This window comes from Scyliorhinus canicula, chromosome 6 (assembly GCF_902713615.1).
Source record: "Scyliorhinus canicula chromosome 6, sScyCan1.1, whole genome shotgun sequence".
Lineage (NCBI taxonomy): Eukaryota > Metazoa > Chordata > Chondrichthyes > Carcharhiniformes > Scyliorhinidae > Scyliorhinus > Scyliorhinus canicula.
Genome location: NC_052151.1, coordinates 36,165,774 through 36,193,356, shown reverse-complemented (window position 1 = coordinate 36,193,356; position 27,583 = coordinate 36,165,774). Strand labels below are relative to the sequence as shown.

Here is a 27,583-nt window from a genome sequence, read left to right as displayed (position 1 = left end):
GTTGATGCTCCTTCATTAAATGTTTTTAAGATAAAGATGTTTTTTTTGAAGAATAAAGGGATTAAGGGTTATGGTGTTCAGATGGGAAAGTGGAGATGAGTCCACAAAAGATCAGTCATGATCTCAATGACAGAGCAGGCTCGAGGGGCCAGATGGCCTACTCCTCGTTCTTATGTTCTAAGCTAAACAGGGTTAGAGCCAATACTGAACATAGAACAGTACAGCACAGAACAGGCCCTTCGGCCCTCAATGTTGTGCCGAGCCATGATCACCCTACTCAAACCCACGTATCCACCCTATACCCGTAACCCAACAACCCCCCCCCCTTAACCTTACTTTTATTAGGACACTACGGGCATTTAGCATGGCCAATCCACCTAACCCGCACATCTTTGGACTGTGTGAGGAAACCGGAGCACCCGGAGGAAACCCACGCACACAGGGGGAGGACGTGCAGACTCCACACAGACAGTGACCCAGCCGGGAATCGAACCTGGGACCCTGGAGCTGTGAAGCATTTATGCTAACCACCATGCTACCCTGCTGCCCCGAACCTTGGGAGAGTCCGCTGGTTTGCCTTTTCCATTTACTTTTTTTGCCTGTCCAAGATGAACCTTGAACCTTTGATTGTTGAAGAGTATTCCGATGCTTTTAGTCACTCGGGCAGGGACGTGACATCTTCAGGAGGAGACCCATTTGCCAAACGGTGGGGGGAGGTAGCTGTGAGGTGCTGCGGTCCTTGTGGAAATCAGCTTGGCCGATGCTCAGGACTTGTTCTACAATTGGGGATATGTGCTGAAGGATGAGGTTTTCAAGGATTTTATATGGGACCGACTGGAGAGAGATCGGATGGTAGCTAGCTGCATGTATGGCGTCTTTTCTGGGTTTTGGTATGCCGATGCCTTTTGCTGTCCACCATTTCTTTGGAATGGTGTCGGAATTTCTGGCCATTGTGTAAAATTGGGTCAGCCCAGCAAGAGCTCGAGGTCCATAAATTGTCATATCCTGCTGTCTTGTGACACTTCCCACCCTGTCGGACCTTCTTTAATTCTGCAACCTCAAAGGGGACGGGACTGATGTATTTTCTGTGTTGCATGTGGTGATGTCTTAGTTCACCCTGTGTGTGTCTTCTGGTATTTTTGTCCAGGGGTCCCTCGGCTATGGCAAACAGGTGGCTGGAAACATGGTTGGGAGTAACTGAGGGGCAGTTTTGAGTGGGTGGCTTTTGGCCTGTCCCAAGGTGACGGTTTCAGCACTTGCTGCTGGTGAGTGTGAAGTTTAGTTCTGCTACAGTTTTATTTATAATTATTGCCATTCAGTACAAAGCACATTGGCACAGTATTAAAAACAAAAACATCAAGAACGTCAAACAATACTTACATAGAAATTACACTGTTTCTAACAAATCTCCTAAAAGTCAGTACATTTTCGGCATTCGCAACAAAATTAAGCAAAGTATCAACAATAATGTGTGGTTAAAATGTTTTTACAACTATCAAGACATGAGCTAAATTTTTGTAAGTTTATACTGATGACCACAAAAAATGCAGTAATTGGGAGTAAAGGAGGTTTTCAGGCTTGGAGGTAGTAATGCCATGTATCAATTTATAAACTTCAATTAGATCAAAAACTAATCTTCTCTTTAAAGATTGTAATCCAAGAATTCTTAATTGTTCTTCATAAGGTATTCCCCTCATGCCTTACACTTTTCCTGGTATCACATCTTCACACTCTCTTTATAAGCTGTATATCTCTGAAAGTGTGGATTCCAAACCGAATGTGCACTCCAGATGTGGGCGTACTAGCTGCTTAGAGTTTAAGATAAACACTAACATCATGACTCAAGGAATGCATTCATCTCTCATAAAACATTTTCTGCCCGCTGTACTGTTTCCTCCCACTTGTTGTGATGTGCTACACTCACGGTCTTGATCTGATGGTCTCCTATCTGTGTCCTCTGATGCTTCATATGCCCTTGAAAGGGCAGCACTCTCTTTGTCTAAGCATGCGGCCTAACGGTGGGACAGTGGTTAGCACTGCTGCCTCACAGCGACAGGGACCTGGGTTCAAATCCGGCTTTGGGTGACAGTGTGGAGTTTGTACTTTCTCCTTGTGTCTGTGTGGGTTTCCTCTGGATGCTCTGGTTTCCTTCCACAGTCCAAAGATGTACAGGTTAGGGGGATTGATCATGCTAAATTTGCCCCTTAGTGCCCAAAGATGTGCAGGTTAGGTGGGGTTATGGGGATAGGGTAGGGGAGTGGGCCTGTGTATGGTGTTCTTTCAGAGGGTTGACGCAGACTTGAAGGGGCCAATGGCCTCCATCTGCACTTTAGAAACATTGTATATAGATGGTTTGGTAGCCTCGAGGAATTGCCATGCCGGCTGCTTTGTAGATGACACCACAGAGATGCTTTGTCAGTAGAGATGTTTCACAGTGGTTCCGGGGTTTCACTATCTTTTCCAGTTGACTTTCTGGAGGTTCTGTTGCATCCCCTTGGGGATGTTGACTACTGGAACATGAAAGCCTATGTGAACGAGTAGAGGGCGGTGTTGGCTGTGCAGGAAGTCATCTAATAAAAGGCCCTGTGCTGGGTGGGGTGTCCCAGTAAGTAAACCGATCAGGAGAGTAATCCTTCTGGCTGAATGGAATGCTCCTTACTGTATGGGGTCATGGTGGCCAGACAATTTCTGAATGCGCACCCTGCAAGCACTTCACTGTCACAGTTCTAGCACTGGGTATCCCCAGAGTGAATGGGGGCTGTTGAAGTTCACCACATAGATGGCTGTGTGGGGGAAGGTGGGCAAGACTTGCTGCTCCCAGCTGGTGCTTTGGGGGCTTGTAGACATGGCCATGTGGAACCTACCAATTGCTGGGGTGTCAGAGAAAGTGATCATTACCAGAAGATTGGCAAGAGGGTGGAGCACAGGAGGTTGTCACCTTTGATGGTAAAGCGGCCTGATTCTTCTGTTCCGATGTGGATTTATTGCAGGCAAATCATATCAGTGGATTGTTGGGCAGCAAGGAGTTCCAAGAGGCTTTGCGTGACTGCCGACAGACCCTCAACGTTGTGTTGGCAGATTGGGAGAGCGGACTACTGCAATGTAATCTGGGGAGGTTTTTCATTATTCCATTTGACTTTGGGACTTTGACGAGGATTCCTTGTGTGGGCTCTTCTCATGAAGCTTCCTTTGGAATTAGTCTGCTGGAAGGATCATTAGCTGCCCCCGGTAAGCCTGGGTACTGGCAGGGCTGCGACATGAACTTTGATCCATTGCTGAGATCTCATTAAATGGCGGAGCATCCCTAAGGGCTCCTGGTTCATGTCTATCAAGTCTTGAGGTGGACCAAGGATTGGTTTCTGCCTCATGAAGTGTGTTCTCCCCTTAGAATGGCCCTGTGTTGTTCATATAGCTGAGGCAGTCTTAATTAACTGGATAGCCTTGGCGAGGGTAAGATCTTATTTATCTTGTCGGAGTCGGAGAGTAAATTATGTGCAACATCCACCACAATTCATCTTTTTTTTTGTTTTTTATAAATTTGGAATACCCAATTCATTTCCAATTAAGGGGCAATTTAGCGTGGCCAGTCCACCTACCCTGTACATCTTTGGGTTGTGGTGGTGAGACCCACACAGACACGAGGAGAATGTACAAGCTCCACACGAATCGAACCCTGGTCCTCAGTGCCGTGAGGCAGCAGTGCTAATCACTGTGCCACCATGCCATCCACCACAATTCTGTCGGATGAGTTCAGACTTTAAATCTCCATACTCACATTCTTATGTCATCCCATTAGAGATCGAATCAACAGGCGCCCTGGAGAACTGGACTCTCATTAAAGCACAGTGGTTAGCACTGTTGCTTTACAGCGCCAGGGACCAGGTTCGATTCCCGGCTTGGGCCACTATCTGTGCAGAGTTTGCACTTTCTCGTTGTGGCTGTGTGGGTTTCCTCCGGGTGCTCCGGTTTCTTCCCACCAGTCCCTAAAAGCGGGCTGTTAGGTAATTTGGACATTCTGAATTTGCCCTCTGTACCCGAACAGGCGCCGGAGTGTGGTGACTAGGGGATTTTCACAGTAACTTCATTGCAATGTACGCCTACTTGTGACAATAAAGATTATTATTAGAAAAAATATAGCTCTCCTTTATTTTATTGGATCACAAGTTGAAATAAACGTTGAACATCAAATTTGGCAGTTGATTCATCATGCTTGTAATGCAATGATATCTGCTGTTGAAGCAAAGAACTTCCTGGTTCCCCAGCGTTGCATTTCGGGGGAACCCCCAATGATGCACATAAGAGTTTATCCAACAATTGCCTAGAAGTGCTAACTTTCCCTGGACAATCTCACTGGGCTGGGAACCATCCGGCAGAAGTGATTTACATCGCTAACTCTGCTTAAGAGTCAGAAGGGACTTCTAAGTCCAGAGTAACTATTTAAACACCCAGACTGAACCTCGCACAGGAAACCCCGGCGGATCTCCCAAACCCCCCCCCCCCCCCCCCCCCCCCGGGACTCCACCCTTCCTGGTCCGATCCATCACTCCTCTTTCACTAACCCCTTTGGTTCTCCCCCTGCCTTCGTTAAGATTGTTGTGGACTCTAGTATGTTGCTTTCAAACGCATTATGGATTTAATTGTATTATCATCATACCCAGAGGATCTTTACCATGAGATTACTGATTAACCATGCCTCGTTGCACAAAACTAGATCTTAAAAGAGTTTTGACCTTGGTCGCTACCACCATGCTGTTGATTGAGAATCTAAACCCTGTTACCAGACCATTCCATTTCAAGTTCATAACTACTTGTTCTATTTCAGTTAAGCATTGTAATTCCTGAAGTGCAAAACAAACACTTGTGGAACAAGTCTAAATCACCACCTCGGGTGGTGGTCTGCATCTGTGTGGTCTGCATACAACAGATAATCAGAATATTTACATGTTCTCCTTGCTGCATTACGTTTCTTTTAAGATTGTTAAAATGCTAAGTTTGGAAAGGGTTTGTTTTGGTGGGTGAAATCTACGGGATATTGTGTAATTTGTGTAACGCAAGGGTTGTCACTTTTGGAATTGTTTTCCAAAACTAAATAAAGTTTCTTTTTTTTTTGTAGGTTTGAGTGGGACAAGCTATTGGAAAATGTGCATTGTTTGATCATAAGTGTGACAAAGACAGACAGGCAGGAAGCCTATATACTCAGGTATTTGAATATTTGATATTTTATATGAATCTACTTAGAATTGGAGAGGATGTAGGTTGAATAACCAACAGATATGTGTTGCGAGAGCACTCTTTAGGATGTGGAATATAGGTGCGTAAAATAAATTAGAGGGTGCTACTTTAATACTTAGGCTTTCCCTAATTAACCGTGGTCCACTTCTAATTTTTAGTCACTCGGTTGGTTATGCTGCCCGTCATAGATCAGGAAGTTTATCAAACTTTAGTATAACTGAATAGTTAAAATACTCTTTGGCAAAGTATCAGAACTTTGTGCGTCATAATTATTTGAATGAATCTGAAAATTAAGAGGCAAGAGATCAGATCACTAATTGGGGAATTGTAAATAATTTGATGGCGTGTTAAATTTTATGAGTACAATAAGATGCATGACAGCAGCTTGGAGACATCAACACGTTCGCAGTCATTCTGCGGCTATATTTCTTTCAGCCTGAATCACCTAGTCATTTTGGTTGGGCACGTTTCCAGGATTTTAGCACTGTATTCTGAGTGTTATCTCTGTTAGTTGACTAACATAACTGAGTTGTAAAGGTTTTGCATAGATGGACTTTATGTCAAAAGTATATTTATTTCATTTTGATCACTGAAAATATTGAAGTTTATTCTAAATTAAGGCATGACATTTTCTTTGCAAAACAAAGTTGGCAGCCTTGCTGAATTAAGGTGTCACGGAAAGGTGGTAGCATAGTGGTGCTGTGACAGGACGAGCAACCCAGAGGCCTAGGCTTTGGCAATGCAGGTTCATGTCCCATCACAGCAGCTGGCGGAATTTAAATTCAGTTACCAAATAATGTCCTTGAGGAAGGGAATCTTTGCTGGTCTGGCCGACATGTGACTCCTGACCCGCAGCAATGTGGGTGAGTTTTAAATGCCCTCTGAAATGGCCCAGCTACTAAGTCTCAAAGGAATGAAACCAGAAGAATCCAGAAACAGCTGAAGGCACTGTATACTCGAGGCTCTGACAACATTCCGGCAGAAGTACTGAAGACCTGTGCTCCAGAACCTGCCATGTGCCTCGCCAAGCTGATGCCGCTGCAGCTACAACACTGGCATTCACCCGACAATGTGGAAAATTGCCCAGGTATGTCCAGATCCGAAAAAGCAGGACAAATCCAACTCGGCAAGTTCCCATCCCATCAGTATACTCTCAATCATTGGTCAAGTGATGGAAGGGACTCTCAAGCGGCACTTGCTAGTAATAACCTGCTCCCTTGTGCCCAGTTTAGGTTCCACGGGGGGGGGGGGGTGGTCAAAAGATATTGCTGCGGGAGCTCATCAGGATTGTGTCCTAGGTCCAACCACTTTCAGCTGCTCATCAATAACCTTCCTTCCATCATAAGGTCAGAGGTGGAGATGTTCGCTAATGATTGCACAATGTTAGAAACCGCTCGTGACTCCTCACATACTGAAGTAGTCCACGTCCATATCCTACAAGACCTGGACAGCATTCAAATTCACTCCAAACAAGTGCCAAGCAGTGACCATCTCCAACAAGAGAGAATCTTGACCATCTTCCCCTGACATACAGCAACATTACCAATGCCGAATCCTTCACTTTTAACATCTTGGGGTGACCAGAAATTGAGCTGGACCCGCAGTGTGGCCACTAGAGCAGTTCAGGGGCTTGGGAATTCTCTGGCGAGTAACTCCTCTCCCTTCTCCCCAAAGCTTGTTAACCATCTACAAGGCACAAGTCAGGAGTGTGAATACACTCCACTTGCCTGGATGAGTGCAGCTCCAACAACACTCAAGAAGCTCAACACCATCCAGGACAAAGCAGCCGGCTTGATTCGCACCTCACCCTCAAACATCGACTCCCTTCACCACCAATGCACAGTGGCAGCCGTGTATACCATCTACAAGATGCACTGCTGGAACTCACCAAGGTTCCTTGGGCAACCACTCGCCTTTCCGACTCAGTAATATCGCCATTCCTTCATTGTCGCCGGGCCAAAAGTCTGGAAATCCCTTTCTAACACCACTGTGGGTGTACCCACACCTCTGGGACTGCAGCGGTTCAAGAAGACAGCTTGGCACCAGCTTCATGAGGGCATTTAAGGGTGGGCAATGAATGCTGACATAGCCAGCGATGCCCACATCCCATGAATGAATGAAGTAACATGTTTGGCCTAATTTTAAACATGTTCTTAGTCCTTGGACTTTGACTTCAATTTTAAACAAAGCTTGTTGAATGATGTACTTGGGAGTGCATTTAAAATTCTCAGTTGAAAGTTGAGTTCTTGCTTTGCTGCTTGCAAGTGTCTTGATTTGTAGTCGGGCTGTATAAACAAGCCAAACAGAATAGCATGTTTACTTAGCACATCGGTTCATAACTAAAAATAGGCGAAGCTTAAGGCAGCATTGACCTTGGTTTACTGTCCACCATTGATGTGTAATCCGCTGACAACTGGATTATTTCCTCTGAACAAATATTCACAGACGGAGACGCACAAAAATTCCAAGAAAGTAGATCGAGGGAAACAGGAGGGGCTGAAAACAATCCCTAGCGTGTGGGAAAAACATTAGGAAACTACTGAGACTAAGTAAGAAGTCTTACAACACCAGGTTAAAGTCCAACAGGTTTGATAGGGGCAGCAGGGTAGCATGGCGGTTAGCATAAATGCTTCACAGCTCCAGGGTCCCAGGTTCGATTCCCGGCTGGGTCACTGTCTGTGTGGAGTCTGCACGTCCTCCCCCTGTGTGCGTGGGTTTCCTCCGGGTGCTCCGGTTTCCTCCCACAGTCCAAAGATGTGCGGGTTAGGTGGATTGGCCATGCTAAATTGCCCGTAGTGTCCTAATAAAAGTAAGGTTGGGGGGGGGGGGGTTGTTGGGTTACGGGTATAGGGTGGATACGTGGGTTTGAGTAGGGTGATCATGGCTCGGCACAACATTGAGGGCCGAAGGGCCTGTTCTGTGCTTTACTGTTCTATGTTCTATGATTCAAACACGAGCTTTCGGAGCGCAGCTCCTTCCTCAGGTGAATAGTCTCAGGTGACTGAGACTAAAGACTGATCGAATTCCTCTGGACCTCATGGGCTATATTGTAGTATCTTAAAAGAATGACTGCATGGGGACTTTTATGGGGAATTGTACCGGTCTGAACCCCCGGTTGGGGGGGGGGGGGGGGGGGCAATGGGGCGCTTCTTGGACAAGCTGCGATTTCCGACGGTGGAGATGGGGAAGGTGGAGGGACTGGGGGCACCGATTGAGCTGGAGGAGCTGGTTAAAGGGATAGGGAGCATGCAGTCGGGGAAGGCGCCGTGACCGGATGGTTTTCCGGCCGAATTTTATAAAATTTATGCGGACCTGTTGGTTCGGACCTTTAACGAGGCAAGGGAGGGGGGGGGCTTTGCCCCCAACTATGTCACGGGCGCTGATTTCCTTGATCCTTAAGCGGGACAAGGACCCCCTGCAGTGTGGGTCATATAGGCCGATCTCGCTGCTAAATGTAGACGCCAAGCTGTTGGCAAAGATCTTAGCTGCAAGAATAGAGGATTGTGTGCCGGGGTCATTCACGAGGACCAGACGGGGTTTGTAAAGGCAAGGCAGTTGAATACCAACACACGAAGGCTTCTCAATGTCATTATGATGCCGGCTGTGGAAGGGGAGGCGGAGATAATGGTGGCATTAGATGCGGAGAAGGCCTTTGATAGGGTTGAGTGGGGGTATCTGTGGGAGGTGTTGGAAAGGTTTGGGGAGGGGTTTGTCCGTTGGGTGAGGTTGCTTTATGAGGCCCCGATGGCGAGCATAGCCACGAATAGGAGGAGGTCGGAGTACTTTTGGCTGCACCGGGGGACGAGACAGGGGTGTCCCCTGTCCCTTTGCTCTTTGCGTTGGCAATTGAGCCCCTGGCCATGGCGCTGAGGGAGTCGTGGAGCTGGGGGGCCCTGCACAAGCTCAACCTCACAAGGTTGGTGGAGCAAATAGAGGAGGAGTTCAAAAGGTGGGATATGTTACCGCTGTCACTGGCGGGTAGGGTGCAGTCCGTCAAGATGACGGTGCTCCCGAGGTTTTTGTTCCTGTTCCAGTGCCGTCCCATCCTTATCCCGAAGGCCTTTTTTAGGAGAGTCAACAGGAGTATTACGGGATTTGCATGGGTGCATGGGACTCCGAGGGTGAGAAGGGTGTTCTTGGAGCGGGGCAGGGATAGGGGAGGGCTGGCATTGCCCAACCTCTGTGGGTACTATTGGGCTGCCAACACAGCGATGGTGCGTAAATGGGTAATGGACGAGGGAGGGGCAGCATGGAAGAGGATGGAGATGGCGTCCTGTGTGGACACGAGCCTGGAGGCGCTGGTAACGGCGCCGTTGCCGCTCCCTCCAACGAGGTATACCACGAGCCCGGTGGTGGCGGCTACCCTCAAAATTTGGGGGCAATGGAGACGGCATAGGTGGGAGGTGGGGGGCTCGATGGAGTCCCCGATACGGGGGAACCACCGGTTTGTTCCAGGTAGCATCGATGGCGGATTTCTGGGCTGTTACAGGGTAGATATTAGGAGGTTGAGGGACCTGTTTGTGGATGGGAGGTTCGCGAGCCTGGGTGAGTTAGAGGGGAAGTTTGGGCTCCCCCCGGGGAACATGTTTAGGTACATGCAGGTTAGGGCGTTTGCCAGGCTGCAGGTGGAGGGGTTCCCTCTGCTGCCCCCACGTGGGGTAAGGGACAGGGTGCTCTCGGGGGTGTGAGTTGGAGGAGGGAGGATTTCAGACGTATACCGCGTAATGCAGGAGGTAGACGAGGCCTCGGTGGGGGAGCTGGAGGGTAAATGGGAAGAGGAGCTGGGTGAGGAGATTGAGGAGGGGACGTGGGCGAATGCCCTGGAAAGGGTGAATTCCCCCTCTTCCTGTGCGAGGCTTAGCCTCATACAGTTCAAGGTGCTACATAGGGCCCACATGACTGGGACGAGGACGCGTAGGTTTTTCGGGGGCGAGGACAGGTGTACTAGGTGCTCGGGGAGCCCAGCGAACCACGCCCATGTGTTCTGGGCATGCCCAGCGCTGGGGGAATTTTGGAAGGGGGTAGCAAGGACGGTGTCGAGGGTGGTGGGATCCAGGGTCAAGCCAGGCTGGGGACTCGCAATTTTTGGGGTTGCAGTGGAGCTGGGAGTGCAGGAGGCGAAAGAGGCCGGTGTTCTAGCCTTTGCGTCCCTAGTAGCCCGGGGGAGGATCTTGCTTCAATGGAAGGATGCGAGGCCCCCAGGCGTGGAAGCCTGGATCAATGATATGGCGGGGTTCATCAAATTGGAGAAGGTGAAATTTGCCCTGAGGGGATCAGTACAAGGGTTCTTTAGGCGGTGGCAGCCTTTCCTGGATTTCCTGGCAGAACGGTAGGGAAATAGGCCGGCAGCAGCAGCAACCCGGGGTGGGGGGGGGGGGGGGGGGGGTTGGGTTCGGTGGGAGGGGGGGGTTGGGTTTGGTGGGAGGGAGAATTGTGTACATGGGTTTGTTGGATGTGGCGGGTGTTATCTCTTTCCTTTTTGTTGCTTGCTTTTTTTTGTGTAGTTGCTTTTGTAGTTGGGTGGGTGTTGTTCTTGGGTTTTTACCATGGTTGTTTTGTTAATATTGTTTTGTTTATATTTTGTGAAAACCTTAATAAAAATTATTTATTTTTTTTAAAAAAGAATGCCTGCATTGGCTAGTGGATCCCTAGATTCGAGAAAGGGTCCAGTGGATTGTAAAACTGCAAATGTAACAGATCTGTTCATGGAGAGAGGCAGAAAGGCAACTATAGACCAGTTAGACAAACCTATGTCTTTGGAAAATGCCAGAATCCATCATTAAGGAGTAGTAGCAAGACATTTAGAAAATCCTAATATGATCAGGCAGAGTCAACATGGTTTTCTGAAATTTCTTGGACTTTTTGAGGATGCAACAAGCAGGGTGGGTAAAGGGATGCCAGTATATGTAATGTATTTGGATTTCCAAAAGGTATTCTAAAAGGTGCCACACAAAAGGTTGCCTCCAGGTAAGAGCTGGTGGTGTAGGGGCTGATTCATTTGCATGGATCACATGCTGACTGACAGGAGACGGTCAGGATAAATAGGTCATTTTCAGGTTGTCAAACTGTGACTTTGTGCTGGGCCTCAACTATTTCCAATCTGTATCAATGAATTGAATGAAGGGGTCAACTATATTGTAGCCAATGATACCAAGATCTGTAGGAAAGCAAGTTGTTGCGTGGGTCTCACCCCCACAACCCAAAGATGTGCAGGGCAGGTGGATTGGCTACACTAAATTGCCCTTAATTGAATTTTTTTTTAAATAAGGGGTCTCCCGTTTAAGACAGATGAGGAGGAAGAAGAGGATTTTCTTTCAGAGGTTTGTTGGTCCTTGGGATCTCTTCCACAGAGAGCAGTGGAGACAAGGTCAGTGACTATATCCATGGCACATATTTGATCTACAAGAGAATTGAGAGCTATGTGGAGCAGGAAGGAAAGTGGGGGTGAGGCCACAATCTGATCAACCATCCCAGCAGGAGCAAGGGGCCAAATGGCCCACACCTGTTCCTTTGATTTTTTAATGCCCATTGGGTTGAAGTACCGAAAGCTGCAGATCTCTGCAGATTTAATACTGCAAAACCTGGCCACTCAAAAAGAGTTGTGAAGAGAATGAGGTTTAAAAATGTTTGGTCAACTGAATTGTTAATGACGATTTGTTAAACGTGATTTTAAGAAACATGGGGCTGGCTTGTAATGCAGAACCAGGCCAGCAGCGCGGGTTCAATTCCCATACCGGCCTCCCCGAACAGGCGCCGGAATGTGGTGACGAGGGGCTTTTCACAGTAACTTCATTGAAGCCTACTTGTGACAATAAGCAATTATTATTATTATTGAGGCTGGCATGTGGCGCAATGGATATCACTGGAACTGCGACGCTGAGGACCCGGGTTCAAATCCCGTCCCTGGGTCACCGTCTGTGTGGAGTTTGCACATTCTCCCCGTGTCTGCATGGGTTTCACCCCCACAGCCCAAAGATGTGCTGGTTAGGTGGATTGGCCACACTAAATTGCCCCTTATTTGGAAAAAATATATAATTGAGTACTCTTATTAAAAAAAATTTTTAAAAATTTTAATTGTGATTTTTGATGCAATTACTAACGTTTCAGGCAGACAATAGAGCAGATCACAACAGTAAAGGTGACACCTGTCTGTTTATTTTTAAGTCATTGTTACTGATTCTATCAGATTTTCATTGGGATTCAACAATAAGTTGAGTACTGTAAGTGGCAGTTGAAAATGTAAAGATGGTAGAATACCCCAATCCCTCTTGCACTAAAGGCTAGCTCCGATTCGCACTGAAGTAGGCCATTCAACCCATTATGCCTGTGCCAGCTCTTTGAAAGAGTTGTCTAGGTTGCACGGTGACGCAGTGGTTAGCACTGCTGCCTCACGGCACCGAGGACCCGCGTTCGATCCCAGCCCCGGGTCACTGTCCGTGTGGAGTTTGCACGTTCTCCCCGTGTGTGCGTGGGTCTCACAATCCAAAGCTGTGCAAGGAAAGTGGATTGTCCATGCTAAATTGCCCCTTCATAGGGGAAAAAATAATTGGGTGCTTTAAATTTGAAAAAGAAAGAGCTGTCTAATTACTAGAGTCTCCTATCCTTGCAAACTTCCCCTTTAAGAATTTATCCAATTCCCTGTTGGAAGTTATTGAATGCACTTCACCTTTTTTAGAGCGTGCAATCCATTCATAGCTTGTGTTTTTGAAGAAATCTCCTCTGGTTCAATTTGCCAATTTAAGCATCGGGGTGTAGTGGTTTTGTCACTAGACTAGTAATCCAGAGACCCTGGCAAATGCTCTGGGTTTGAATCCCACCATGGCAGATGGTGAAATTTGAATAAAATTAAAATCTGGAATTAAAAGTGTACTGATGACCATGAAACACCATTGCCAATTGTCATAAAAACCCATCTGGTTCATCAAAACCCATTCTGACTCACTAAGGAAATCTACCATCCTTACCCAGTCTGGTCGATATGTGACTCCAGATCCACAATGCGATGTGGTTGATTCTTAACTGCCCCCCCCCCCCCCCCCCCCCCCCCCAACTGAAATGGCCCAGCGAGCCACTCCATTCAAGGACAATTGGGGTAAGCAACAAATGCTGACCCAGCCAGCGACACCTGCATTCCAAGAACAGAATAAGGAAAGTATTGGTGAAAAAGGAGACAGCTTTTGGCCTTGCGCTTACCAGGTCGTATCTCGAGATTAGCAACAGTTGGGGCGGCATGTGGCACAGTAGTTAGCACTGGGACTGCGGCGCTGAGGACCCGGGTTCGAATCCCGGCCCCGGGTCACTGTCCATGTGGAGTTTGCACATTCTCCCCCTAACCCAAAGATGTGCAGGCGAGGTGGATTGGCCATGCTAAACTGCCCCTTAATTGGGGGAAAAAAATAATTGGATACTCTAAATTTAAAAGAATTTTTTATTTTATAGATTAGCGACAGTGAAGGGAACAATTTATGCAGATTACTTTAAATTGGTGTCCTCTCGTCACTGAGCATTCTGCGACTGAACGTAGTTTCTTATTGAGGGTAGCATTAAAACCTTCAATCAGAAAGCTTGAGTGTTTTCCTACCTGCCACATAAACTAAGGCTAGGAGTTTAGATAAAGGAATGTTGCCGATGTTAAACGCAGTTCAACTGTCATGATGTTCAGATGTGAGAAATACTATGGTTACATGTGGTAATCGCGTTTATGTCCTGTTTTAAAGGTGGTTGTATTTGTATATCTGCCATAACGGGACACTGAAGTTGAGGTTTTAGGCCTTTTGCAATTAGTGAGTTGCTTTCCTTGCAAACATTGTGAAACTTGTTACAAATAACAATGATTAATTCTCTGCAACAAAAGTAGATAAGTATTCATCCTGTTTTGGAAAGCAGGAGATGACTGCAGCAGCTCTGGAGATTTACACAATATATACGAACCGTGATTTAAAAAAAAAAATTATTTACGGGATGTGGGCGTCGCTGGTTAGGCCAGCATTTATTGCCCGTCCCTCGTTGCCCTTCAGACGGCAGTGGTGAGTTGCCTTCTTGAACTGCTGCAGTCCTTGAGGTGTAGGTACACACACTGTGCTGTTAAGGAGAGAATTCCAGGATTTTGACCCAGCGACAGTGAAGGAGCGGCGATATTTGTTTCCAAGTCAGGGTGGTGAGTGCCTTGGAGGGGAACCTCCAGGTGGTGGTGTTTCCGGGTATCTGCTGCCCTTGTCCTTCTAGGTGGTGATGGTTGTGGATTTGGGAAGGTGTTGTCTAAGGATCCTTGGTGAGTTACTGCAGCGCATCTTGTAGATGGTATACTCGGCAGCCACTGTTTGTCTGTGGTGGAGTGATGATGTAATCTTCCTGTTTACAGCCTCAGAAGTGGGAAGCTTGAACCTATTTCATCCCATTGGAATGCAATCTGATTTATTTTTGTATTTTCTTTCCTCGTTTTTGCCTACAATGAGGCTGATTTATGGAGCAGTAGATGTTAGGATCTGTGACTAGGAGGGAGAGGTTTCAAATAGCTCGGCCATAATCAATTAAAATGCTCCAAGGACACTGCAGCATTTTTGGCATCTCATCCACATCATTCAATGTTTACTCCCTCAAGCACTGATACAGTGGCAGCAGTGTGTAGCAGATACAAAATGCATTGTAGCAACTCACCAAGGCTCCTTCTCAGCACCTTCCAAATCCATGACCTCTACCAAAGGCAGCAGACAAAGGAGAACATTAGCTGTAAATTCCCCTCAAACTATACACCATCCTGCTTAAACGTTACTTCTTTACTGGGTCAAAATCCTGGAATCTACACAAGAAGGCATTGGCCTTGCCATCATTTATCCCATTAAAGAAACCTATCCATTTGAGTACAACCCTTTGATCTGTGTGGCTTGTTTATCTACTACATCATCAGGGGTTAGGAGATGTTCTTCAGAGTTTGGTTCCAGGACATCACTGCAGGAGTACCTCAGGGTAGTGTCCTCGGCCCAGCCATCTTCAGCTGCTTCATCAATGGCTTCCCTTCCATCATAAGGTCAGAAGTGGGGATGTTTGCAGATGACTGCAAACATGTTCACCATTCGCGACTCCTCTGACGATGAAGCAGTCCATGTCCAATTGCAGCAAGACCTGGGAATCGGGGGGGTTATGGGAAGGTAGGAGAATGGGGCTGAAAAACACATCAATCATGATTGAATGGTGGAGCAGACTCGATGGGCTGAAAAGCCTAATTCTGCTCCCGTGTCTTATGGTCTTAATACCTAAGCTTGGGCTGATAAGTGGCAAGTTACATTCACACCACACAAGTGCCAGGCAATGACCATCTCCTGCAATAGGGGATCTAACCATCGCCCCTTGACATTCAATAGCATTACCATTGCTGAATCCCCCACAATCAACATCCTGGGGGTTACCATTGATCAGAAACTGAACCAGACTAGCCATATAAATGCTGTAGCTACGAAAGCAGATCAAAGGCTAGGAATCCTACGGCGAGTAACTTGCCTCCTGAGCCTGTCCACCATTTGCAAGGCACAAGTCAGGAGTGTAATGGAATATTCTCCACTTGACTGGATGAGTGCAGCTCCAACAACACTCAAGAAACTCAAACACCAGGGGTGGTGCAGTGGTTAGCACTGGGACTGTGGCGCTGAGGACCAGGATTCGAATCCCGTCCCTGGGTCACTGTCCGTGTGTTTGCGCATTCTCCCCATGTCTGTGTGGATTTCACCCCACAACCCAAAGATGTGCAGGTTAGGTGGATTGGCCATGCTAAATTGCCCCTTAATTAGAAAAAAAATAATTGGGTATTCTTAATTTATTTAAAAAAAGAAACTCTGTAACACCATCCAGTTCAAAGCAGCCCGCTTGATTACTCCCCCTTCCACAACATTCAAACCTCCACCACCGATGAACAGTGGCAGTCGTGTGCACCACCTACCATGTGCACTGCAGTAACTCACCAAGGTTCCTTAGGCAGCACCTTCCAAACCCACAACCACTATCATCTAGAAGGACAAGAGCCGCAGATACCTGGGAACCCCACTACCTGGAGGTTCTCCTATAAGTCACTCACCATCTTGACTTGGGACTATAATGCCGTTCCTTCACTGTCGCTCGGGCAACATCCTGGAACTTCCTCCCTATCAGCACACCTTGGACTACAGTGGTTCAAGAAGGCAATGCACCACCAACTTCTGAAACGCAATTAGGGATGGGTAATAAATGCTGGCCTGACCAGCGACGCCCACATCCCGTAAATTAATTATTTCCAAATCAGTTGATATTTCCCAGCTGTACTAGAGCTGAGTATTTCCCTGTAATCAACACCCTCAAAAATTGTTAGGATTACCATTATTGGTAACACATGGGTAGCACAGTGGGTAGCACTGTTGCTTCACAGCTCCAGGGTCCCAGATTCGATTCCTGGCTTGGGCCACTGTCTGTGCGGAGTCTGCACGTTCTCCCCGTGTCTGCGTGGGTTTCCTCAACAGTCCAAAGATGTGCAGCAGGTTAGGTAGATTGGCTATGATAAATTGCCCTTGGTGTCCAAAAAGGTACGGTGGGGTTACGGGGATAGGGTGGAGGTGTGAACTTAAGTGGAGTGCCCTTTCCAAGAACTGGTGCAAACTCGATGGGCTGAATGGCCTCCTTCTGCATCTGTCAAGTTCCTTCATATTGAATGTTTTAACTAGATCAGCTTGTTCTTCTTAACTGCAGAGAAAATAGACCCAATTTACTCAGCTTCTCATCCTGAAACAACGCTTGCATCCCAGGGACCAAAATCTCTCCTTCCTTTAATATATATGGTGACCAAAATTGTGCAGAGTTCAGGTGTGGTCTGAAAGCTCTGTACAATTGGAGCAAAACCTCCTCATTTTTGTGCACCAGTCGCCTTGCAATAAAGGCCAACATGCCATTTGCTTTCCTGACTGCTTGCTGCACCTGCATCTTTTATATTTCTACACCTGGTCGCATGTTATATTACCATTGGTAATATGTTATATTCTTTATCTTTTCTTCTAGAATGACCCAATGTTGTGTTGACAAAGAATATACCAATCAAAAGATTGAAACAAAACTAATTTATTATTACACTATGAATTAAATGAAATTTGAACACTCTACTGAGCTGCAGATGATAAATGATATTGAATCTGTCTTACAGTATTCTATATTCTCTCTAGTCACTAACTACACTATGATCTAATCTCGTGCTATCTATCTCTAATAAACATTCAATCTGCTCTGAGCTTCTCCTTGTGCTTCTCTTCATGCTCCTCCTTCCAGCTTCTCTCTCTGCTTCTTCCAGAATTCCCTGAGGCTGTCTAAATACAGAGAATTAGTAATGCCCTCTAGTGTTTGATTTACACTTAGATGTAATTATTAACCCTTCACTAACCTGACTATATATACATATCATTACAGCATCCTTAACTGTTCCTTGTACAAGTACACATGTCTCTCAGCATCAGCATTTGTAAGTTTCACACCTTTTTTTAAAATAAAAAGTATTCTGCTTACCACCAAAGTGGATGGATGACCTCACATACTCCATTTGCTATCTTGGTGGCCACTTTCGTAACCTGTCTACATACATCTTTAATTTTGTTTTTAAATGTTTTTTTTAATAATCTTTATCGTCACAAGTCAGCTTACATTAACACTGCAATGAAGTGACTGTGAAAATCCCCTACTCCGGGGGCAGCACGGTGGTGCAGTGGTTAGCATAACCGCCTCACGGCGCTGAGGTCCCAGGTTCGATCCCGGCTCTGGGTCACCGTCCGTGTGGAGTTTGCACATTCTCCCTGTGTCTGTGTGGGTTTCGCCCCCACAACCCAAAAATGTGCAGAGTAGGTGGATTGGCCACACTACATTGCCCCTTAATTGGAAAAAATAATTGGGTAATCTAAATTTATTTTTTTTTAAATCCCCTACTCCAGCGCCTTTTCGGGTACACTAATTCAGATTGTCCAAATTGCCTAACAGCACGTCTTTGGGACTTGTGGGAGGAATGGGGAGCACCCCGAGGAAACCCATGCAGACACAGGGAGAACATGAAGATTCGGCACAGTGACCCAACCCTGGAATCGAATCCGAGACCCTGGCGTGTGAAGCAACAGTGCTAACCACTGTGCTACCGTGCTGCCTATACAGCCTCTTTGTGGCCTCCTCGGCTTGTATTTCTATCGAGCTCTTTCTCATCAGCAACTGTAGATACATTACTCTGTTTCTTCCTGGAAGTTACTAATATAAATTGTAACGTGCTGAGGCCCCAGCACTGATCCTTGCAGCACTGCACTATGGACAGCCTGACAACTTGAAAATGCTCCATTTATCCCTACTCGCCATTCATTAACTAATCCTCTATCCATGGGAAGAGCACTTTCCTGATGACTGGTATTGGGTTCATTGATCTTGAGTTTCTCGTTTTCTCTCTCTTCTTCCTCCCCTTCTCAAATAGTGGTGTACATCTGCTAGCTTCTAATCTGCTGGACCCATTCCAGAATCTAGGAAATTCTGGGAAATCATAGCCAGCACATTCACTGGCTGGAGTTATCCGGCTGTTCCAGCCAATTTGATTGGTCCAATCTATGAAGTCCCCCACAGCTTTTGTTACAAAGCCCCAATAGTTTCTTGTTGCATGCTCTGTCCAAATGGTGTATCTACTGTTAGGATGTCTATAAACTGCTCCCACCAGCATATTGTGGGGAAACAGGATCAGTTGAAGTATGTGGATTTTAAGCATTTCTTCCCAGCAAATTCTGATCTGTCGGTAGAAGAGGACCTTGTAGGTACGGGTGAGGAATTTTGTGTCGGTCAGGTCCTTTTGGCAGTAGTTGAGTATAACACTTGTGCTTGGTCCTGCAGCTTGTTTGAGCTGCAAATGAGGCTCTCGGAGAGGAGGGGAATAAACTTTTTAATCTTGACTATTTTACAGTGAGAGTAGCATGTTTGTCTCCAAGAGACGTTTCATTTTGAAGACATGCGGTACCACCCTCTTACTGCAAGCACTGGAGCCCCTGTTGGAACTTGCTCGTGAGTACTGCGGCTTTGATTGCATTCAGGTAACTTTCAACTTTCTCTGGTCTTGTACTTGCCCCATGTTTGCATTAGGTGTCACTGGCAATTCCCGTACCAGCCTCCCTGGACAGGCGCCGGAATGTGGCAACTAGGGGCTTTTCACAGTAACTACATTGAAGCCTACTCGTGACAATAAGCGATTTTCTTAGGGGCTGGTTTAGCTCGCTCAGCTAAATCGCTGGCTTTTAAAGCAGGCCAGCAGCACGGTTCGATTCCCGTAACAGCCTCCCCGGACAGGCGCCGGAATGTGGCGACTAGGGGCTTTTCACAGTAACTTCATTGAAGCCTACTCGTGACAATAAGCGATTTTCATTTTCATTTCATTCAATTGAATTATTGAGAAGTTAGGCTGGCTTTACGAGAAATTGTGTAATGCAAATTGCTGGTGATGAATGTTCTGCATATGCAGCAACAAAACAGTGCGAGTATCTGTCGAGACTTTGTAATGATTTAGCTCCAATAGTGTGATCGGGATGTAAAATGGTATCATTAACATGCTTCACATTTTGGAGATTCCCTACTTTAAATCCCTTAAATCACTTGTGCCCAAATTTTGTGTTTTCTGTCCAGACTCTAGAACCGCTTGACCGAAGCCAAGTGTTCAGTTTGAAACAGACAACAGCACCTTTAACAACACATTTCCTTCCTCCAGCGGTGCTAAAGCAAGAAAGGGGCTTTGCTGGGAAAGTGCTGGACATTTAATTGCCAATTTTAGTCCAGTCAATGCTGATCTCGCTATGTTTTGTAATTCGTTTAATGGAAAACTGTGTCTTTTGATAAACAGGATTTCTTCTATTCCCGCAAAAACTTTGTGAAGCCAGCACATCAGGAATACCCACATAGGAACTTTCAGGAGGAGGTAGAATTTCTGGATATGATGTTCCCAAGTAAGTTCAGCTCAGCAGAAATTGTTTGAGATTTAATTCACTACGATGCTGAATCTTTTTACAATTTATGAATGTGTCTAATGTAGGGGACCATGGTGGAAGTCCACCAAGATAACATGCAACGGTTGTTTTAATGAATTTTTGCATGCTAGAGGTAGTGGAACAGAGTGGAGTGCATACGCCTTTTTCTAAGTACCATCCCTAAACCCCCCCCAGAAGTTCCTGACACTGCAGTTAAGTCTCCACTATAATTTGAAGCGATTTCACCGTAACATGATCCTGTCCTCGCCCTGCCCCAACCTTTGCAATTTGGACAGGATTATTTTAGTCCCTGTCCAAGACTGAACTAACCAGTTGGTTTCCTAGTGCTTGAAGTGAGAAATGGTAGAATCGGAAGGCAGTGCTCTATTGGTACTGTCACTGAATCAGTATTCCAGAGACCCAGAGTACTCTGGGGTCCCAGCTTCAAATTCCGCCACTGCAGATGGTGAAATTGAATTCAAGAAAAATCTGGAATTAAAAGTCTGTTGATGACCATGAAACCATTGTTGTAAAAACCCATCTGATTCACTAATGTGCTTTAGGGAAGGAAATCTTACCTGGTCTGGCCTACATGTGACTCAAGACCCACACAGCAATGTGGTTGACTCTTAACTGCCCCTCAAGGGCAATTAGGGATGGATGATAAATGCTGGCACAGCCTGTGGTGCCCACGTCCCACAATCAATTTTTTTTAAATTGGAAAATAAAACCACTTCCATTTCAATCAATAATGTCCACCAACATACATTTATATAGCACCTTTTAACACAATAAAATATTGCTCTATATATCCCCATATAAAATATATGAAGCAAAATTTGACAGTGTGCCACACCAGGTAATAGTAAACAGATAGCCCCAAGCTTGACAACAAGATACCTGCTGGCAGCCGGTAGTTAGAATGCAAATGTTATGCTGTTCTTCATTGCGGGAGGATTAGATTACAGGAGCAGGGATGTCTTGCTGCAACTATACAGCGCCTTGGTGACCCTATCTGGAATGTTGTGTGCAGCTTTGGTCTCTTTATCTGAGGAAGGATGCTGTTGCTCTTGACTCTAGAGCAGTGGTTCCCAACCTTTTTTTGTCCATGCCCCACCTAATCACCTCTAAAATCCTGATGATCCCCCCCCCCATGTGGTGATATATAATTCTTATCATTTAAAAAGTGAACTCCGTTTCACATGGGTCACTGTCCATGTGGAGTTTGTGGTCTCACCCACACAACCCAAATACAACCCACAACCCACCTGCTGCCAACAGGTGGATTGACCACACTAAATTGCCCCTTAATTGGGAAATAAATTAATTGGTCACTTTAAATTAAAGAAAAGGATTATATTTGCTGGATTTTATAAGAATGAGAGGGGATGTCATAGAAACCTATAAATTTCTAACAGCACTAGACTGGGGAGATGCAGGAAGGATTTTTCAATGGTGTGGGAGTCCAGGACCAGAGGTCACAGTCTGAGGTTATGGGGTAGCGTTTAGAGCTGAGATGAGGAGAAATTTAAGCACCCAGAGAATGGTGAGTCTGGAATTCATTACCACAGAAAGCAGTTGAGGCCAAACCATTGTGTGTTTTCCGAAAAACTTAGATATAGCACTTTTGGGCTAATGGGGTCAAAGGATATGGGGGAAATAATATTTATTGTCTCAAGTAGGCCTACATTAATACTACAAGAAGTTACTGTGAAAAGTTCCTAGTCGCCACATTCCGGCACCTGTTAATAATATTTATTGTCACAAGTAGGCTTGCATTCACACTGCGATGAAGTTACTGTGAAAAGCCCCTAGTTGCCACATCTCCGGCACCTGTTTGAGTACACAGAGGGAGAATTCAGAATGTCCAAATTATCTAATAGCACATCTTTCGGGACTTGTGGGAGGAAACCGGAGCATCTGAGGAAACCCACGGAGACACTGGGAGAATGTGCAGGCTCCGCACAGACAATGACCCAAGCCAGGAATCAAACCTGGGACCCTGGAGCTGTGAAGCAACAGGGCTAACCACTGTGCTACAATGCCGTCCACAGGAACAGGTTACTGAGTTGGATGGTCAGCCATGACAATGAATGGTGGAGCAGGCTCGAAGGACTGAACAACATACACCTGCTATTTTCTAGTCTTCTAAAGGCAGGCTTTAAGAAGAAGATCTTAAAAGAGGCAGAGGGGTTCAGGAAAAGAATTCCAGACCTTAGGGCCTGAGCAGCTGTGGATATTGAATCTGATGTGGAGATGCCGGCGTTGGACTGGGGTGGGCACAGTAAAAGACTTACAACACCAGGTTAAAGTCCAACAGGTTTGTTTTAAATCACTAGCTTTCGGAGCACTGCTCTGTCCTAAGGTGAATGTGAGCAGGAAGGAGGAAGGACCTGAGGAAGGAGCAATGCTCTGAAAGCTAGTGATTTGAAACAAACCTGTTGGACTTTAACCTGGTGTTGTAAGTCTTTTACTGTGCCGATTGAATCTGATGGTTGAGCAGTTTAAATCAGGGACTAGACGGGCAGCACGATGATGCAGTGGTTAACACTGCTGCCTCGTGGCGCCACGGTTCAATCCTGGCCCCGGGTCACTGCCCGTGTGGAGTTGCACATTCTCTCCGTGTCTGTGTGGGTCTCGCCCCCACAACCCAAAGATGTGCAGGGTAGGTGGATTGGCCATGCTAAATTGTCCCTTAATTAAATAGCCCCTTCATTGGGGGGTAAAAGAGAATTGGGCACTTTAAAATTTAAAGAAAAGTGGGGACCAGAGTTAGATGAGTGCACCATGAGGGTTGTCGGGCTGGCTAAGAGTGGGAGGCATGAGGCCAGAGCATGGAGCAATTTGAAAAGGAGGATAACATTTTTGAAAGCAAGGCACTACTTAACCGGGAGGCAGTGTCGTCAGCAACCCCAGGGGGTGATAGGTGAATGGGACTGTCATGATATGCAACACACACATAACAATATACAGACAAACAGCTAATGGACACCGAGAGCAGGACATGACCAATAAGCAGGCAGGACACTCAGGTGTGGGATCTGACTTTAAAAGACACGAGGCACTCACACTCTGTCTCTTTCCACTGATGAACATTAGAGAGTCAGTCAAGGATGTTGTTACAATCTCACACCTCCACCACAAGGCTAAGAGCTAGTCTGGTACAGTCTGACATAGCAACCACATTTAAGTTAGCAGAAAGTTGATCTCACAGAGAACTGTGCTATTAGTTCAATAAATCTGATTGAACTAACTTCAAGGTCTGAAGTATCTTTCTGATCTAAGCTGCATCCAGTTGCAGCCAGTGTTAGACCAGTGTACCTAACACAACAGGAACTTGCTTGAGTAAGGTCATGGGCAGCAGAGATTTGGGTGTCAAGTTTATAGAGGGAGGAATGGGGGAGGCTAGTCAGGAATGCCTTTGAATAATGAAGTCTACAGGTAACAAAGGCATGAATGAGAGTTTCAACAGATGAACTGATGCAGGGGTCAGGCGGTACTACAGAGCTGAAAATAAGCCATCCTGGTGATGGCATGGATGTGTGGTCAGTATCCCATCTCTGGGTCAATTATGGCAGGAAGACTAATTCGTCCAATTCCACCTCAGTTGTCAGGGTGTGGGACAGAGTCGCTGGCTTGGGAACAGAGTTTGGAGTGGGATAATGGTGTTGATCTTTCCGATATATAATTGGAGGAAATTTATAATCCAGTACTACATGTCAGGTTGGATTGGATTGGATTTGTTTATTGTCATGTGTACCGAGGTACAGTGAAAAGTATTTTTCTGCAAGCAGCTCAACAGATCATTCAGTACATGGAAGAAAAGGGAATTAAACAAAATTCAAGAAAATACATGATGATACATAATAGGGCAACACAAGATATACAATGAAACTACATAAGCATTGGCATCGGTTGAAGCATACAGGGTGTAGTGTTAATGAGGTCAGTCAATAAGAGGGTCATTTAGGAGTCTGGTGACAGTGGGGAAGAAGCTGTTTTTGAGTCTGTTTGTGCGTGTTCTCAGACTTCTGTATCGCCTGCCCGATGGAAGAAGTTGGAAAAGTGAGTAAGCCGGGTGGGAGGGATCCTTGATTATGCTGCCCGCTTTCCCCCGGCAGCGGGAGGTGTAGATGGAGTCCATGGATGGGAGGCAGGTTCGTGTGATGGACTGGGCGGTATTCACGACTCTCTGAAGTTCCTTGCGGTCCTGGGCCGAGCAGTTGCCATACCAGGCTGTCGTGCAGCCCGATAGGATGCTTTCTATAGTGCATCTGTAAAAGTTGGTAAGGGTTAATGTGGACATGCCGAATTTCCTTAGTTTCCTGAGGAAGTATAGGCGCCGTTGTGGTTTCTTGGTGATAGGGTCGACGTGAGTGGACCAGGACAGATTTTTGGTGATGTGCACCCCTAGGAATTTGAAACTGCTAACCATCTCCACCTTGGCCCCGTTGATGCTGACATGGGTGTGTACAGTACTTTGCTTCCTGAAGTCAATGACCAGCTCTTTAGTTTTGCTGGCATTGAGGGAGAGATTGTTGTCGTTACACCACTCCACTAGGTTCTCTATCTCCCTCCTGTATTTGGACTCGTCGTTATTCGAGATCCGGCCCACTATGGTCGTATCGTCAGCAAACTTGTAGATGGAGTTGGAACCAAGTTTTGCCACGCAGTCGGTGTGTACAGGGAGTAGAGTAGGGGGCTAAGTACGCAGCCTTGCAGGGCACCGGTATTGAGGACTATTGTGGAGGAGGTGTTGGTGTTCATTCTTACTGATTGTGGATTGTTGTTAGTCAGAAAGTCAAGGATCCAGTTGCAGAGTGGAGAGCCAAGTCCTAGGTTTTAGAGCTTTGATATGAGCTTGGCTGGGATTATGGTGTTGAAAGTAGTCAAGTAGTCAATAATTTTGCAACAATGGTGGTTGTGAGGTAGAGCTGGATATCGCCAGCATACATAAAACCAATGCTGCGTTTTCAGATGATGATGCCCGGGAGCAGCATGTTGATGGAAAATGGGAGGGAGGGGGGGGGGTAAAGGACAGATCCTTTGGGAAATGATGGTGTGGGATCAGGAACTAATGCTATTGCAAATGATACTCTGCCTATGATTGGATATGGAAAAATATAATCTGGCAAATACAGTGCCACCCAAATGAAATGAAAATTGCTTATTGTCACAAGTAGGCTTCAAATGAAGTTACTATGAAAATCCCCTAGTCGCCACATTCCGGCGCCTGTTTGGGGAGGCTGGTATGGGAATTGAACCATGCTGCTGGCCTGCCTGTGTCTGTTTTCAAAGCCAGTGATTTAGCCCTGTGCTAAACCAGCCCTTGGACGACCAGTTTGGAGGAGTATGTGGTCAACTTTGTTAAAATCTATAGGCAAGTTGAGAAGGAAGAGGAGGGAAGGTTTGCCTCTGTCACAGTTGCATAGGGTGTAATTTATTGAGAGATGTTTTGATTCAGTAACGGAGCAAAAACTGATTGGAAAATTAGTTTTGGGAAAGGTTGGCATGGATTTAGAAGGTGACAACGTGCTCGAGGTCTTTGGAGAGGAAAGGGGTTGGGTGTGGGGATAGTGAGGTTCAAGGATTAGTCAAATATTACGTCAGAAATAGCATGAATCAATGCCGAGTTGACCTTGCCCTTTACCAGAATGACATTTTTCCCATTTTCCCCACCAAACATCCGGTGGTCTGTGTGAGATAGAACAAAGAACATTACAGCACAGAAACAGGCCCTTCGGCCCTCCAAGCTTGTACCGGTGAGATACTGAGGAACGGGGCAGATTTAGAGACCGTTGTGCTATCGGCCCATGTATGCCAGAAATGAGTTCATATTTGGTTGCTATTGCCAGCAGAAGGGGATTTTATACAAAATTTAAATGCAGAAATTAAAGGTCATTGTCTAACCATAACCTCCATCTACTCCCCCTAATTGCATCCTCCCCCCGCCTTCCAGATTTGAACTCATGAGATTGTCCAAATCTGCTTTGGACTTCCTTTCATCAGCTTATTTCCAAGGAAGAGAACTTGCAATAAAAGCAGAAAAGGCTGGAAATACCCAGCAGGTCAGGCAACATTTGTGAAGAGAAAAGCTGTTAAATCTTCAGGCCCATTCTGATTAAAGGTCATATACCTTTCACTCTTCAGATATTTCCAGCATTTTCTGGGGTTTCTTATTATTTTCAGCATCTTCGATATTTTCCTTTTCAAACTGGCAATAGTTAAGACTGCTATAGTCTATTTCTTCAATTCCTGCCTGCTTCCAAAATGAAAAATCTTGAGGTAACTTGCAACCACATGCGAATCTTGCTCAGCATTCTAGTTCAGAGTATGATCGGCAAAGTAGTTTGCTTGTTTTTGAAGTTGAAAATCCAAGATTATAGTCGTGAGATGGTCTCTAACTGGAAGTTTTTATTCAATACCAGATGGGGCGGCCTATTGCATGGGACGTATGAATTCTGATTGCTGGTAAGATGCTTTGTTTTTGCAAATTTCTTATGAACATGGATCTAATGCTTCTGACTTTACATTTTAGTACAATTGTTTTACCCGAATCAAGAATATTTTTAAGGCAGAGCTGGATAGATTGTTGATTAACAAGGGGGTGAAAGGTTATCAGGGGTAGGCAGGAATGTGGGGTTGAAGTTGCCATCAGATCAGCTATGAACTTATTTAATGGCGGTGCAGACTCAAGGGACCGAGTGGGCTGCTCCTAATTCGTATGTTCATCTGAGATGTTTCCGAGAAATGCCATCAGAGCAAAGGAAATAACAGCACAAGAACAATTTTAGCAATAATCAAAATATGGGATTCTGAACACCTTTTGTTATTTTGATGTGAAGTGAATTAATCCTGGGTTAGTTACAGGAGAGCACAGACTGTACCCAGCCTGATGTAAACTGATAGTTTTATTGCTCCTCAGAATTCTAATTTTAATTTTTATGAATTAGTGTTGGAAGTCAGTCCATTACTAACAACCAGGCGATAATCACAGTCACACTTCATTCTGGATATTACAAATCAGTTGTTGTGGTCTAATTGGGAGCTTGATTATTGTGTCGTATGAAGTTCATTTTGCAATGTACAGAAATCAGTTGTGTAATTTTAAGGGTGACGGTTCATTCGTGCAAATATTGTCCTTTATGTTTGATCCAGGTATCTTTACACTCTGGATGTGCCAGAGGATAGTGGGATCAAACAGCCGGATCAGACACTTGAAATTCTGATGAGCGAGCTTGATCCAGCTATCATGGACCAGTTCTTCATGAAAGATGGTGTTACTGTAAATGATGTCACTCGAGTAAGTACGAAATTAACTTGTAAAGTGTAAAAAGAAATTGTTTGTAAAAAAAAAAAATAATAAT

General features: G+C 45.7%; 1 protein-coding gene across 4 annotated transcripts in view; it reads left to right on the top strand.

Moving 5' to 3' along the window:
• The window catches only part of amd1 (adenosylmethionine decarboxylase 1), an 86,647-nt gene that overhangs the window by 44,784 nt on the left and 14,280 nt on the right, over window positions 1-27,583 (top strand). The window contains exons 2-7 of one of the 4 annotated variants that reach the window (XM_038799153.1): window positions 5,114-5,200; window positions 11,501-11,599; window positions 19,166-19,292; window positions 20,093-20,195; window positions 26,645-26,687; window positions 27,375-27,519. In XM_038799153.1, coding sequence (XP_038655081.1) covers window positions 5,114-5,200; window positions 11,501-11,599; window positions 19,166-19,292; window positions 20,093-20,195; window positions 26,645-26,687; window positions 27,375-27,519 — 604 coding nt within the window. Of the gene's footprint in view, window positions 1-1,147; window positions 1,266-5,113; window positions 5,201-11,500; window positions 11,600-19,165; window positions 19,293-20,092; window positions 20,196-26,644; window positions 26,688-27,374; window positions 27,520-27,583 lie in introns of all 4 variants that reach the window. The other 3 variants (XM_038799156.1, XM_038799154.1, XM_038799155.1) reach the window with 3 other exon arrangements.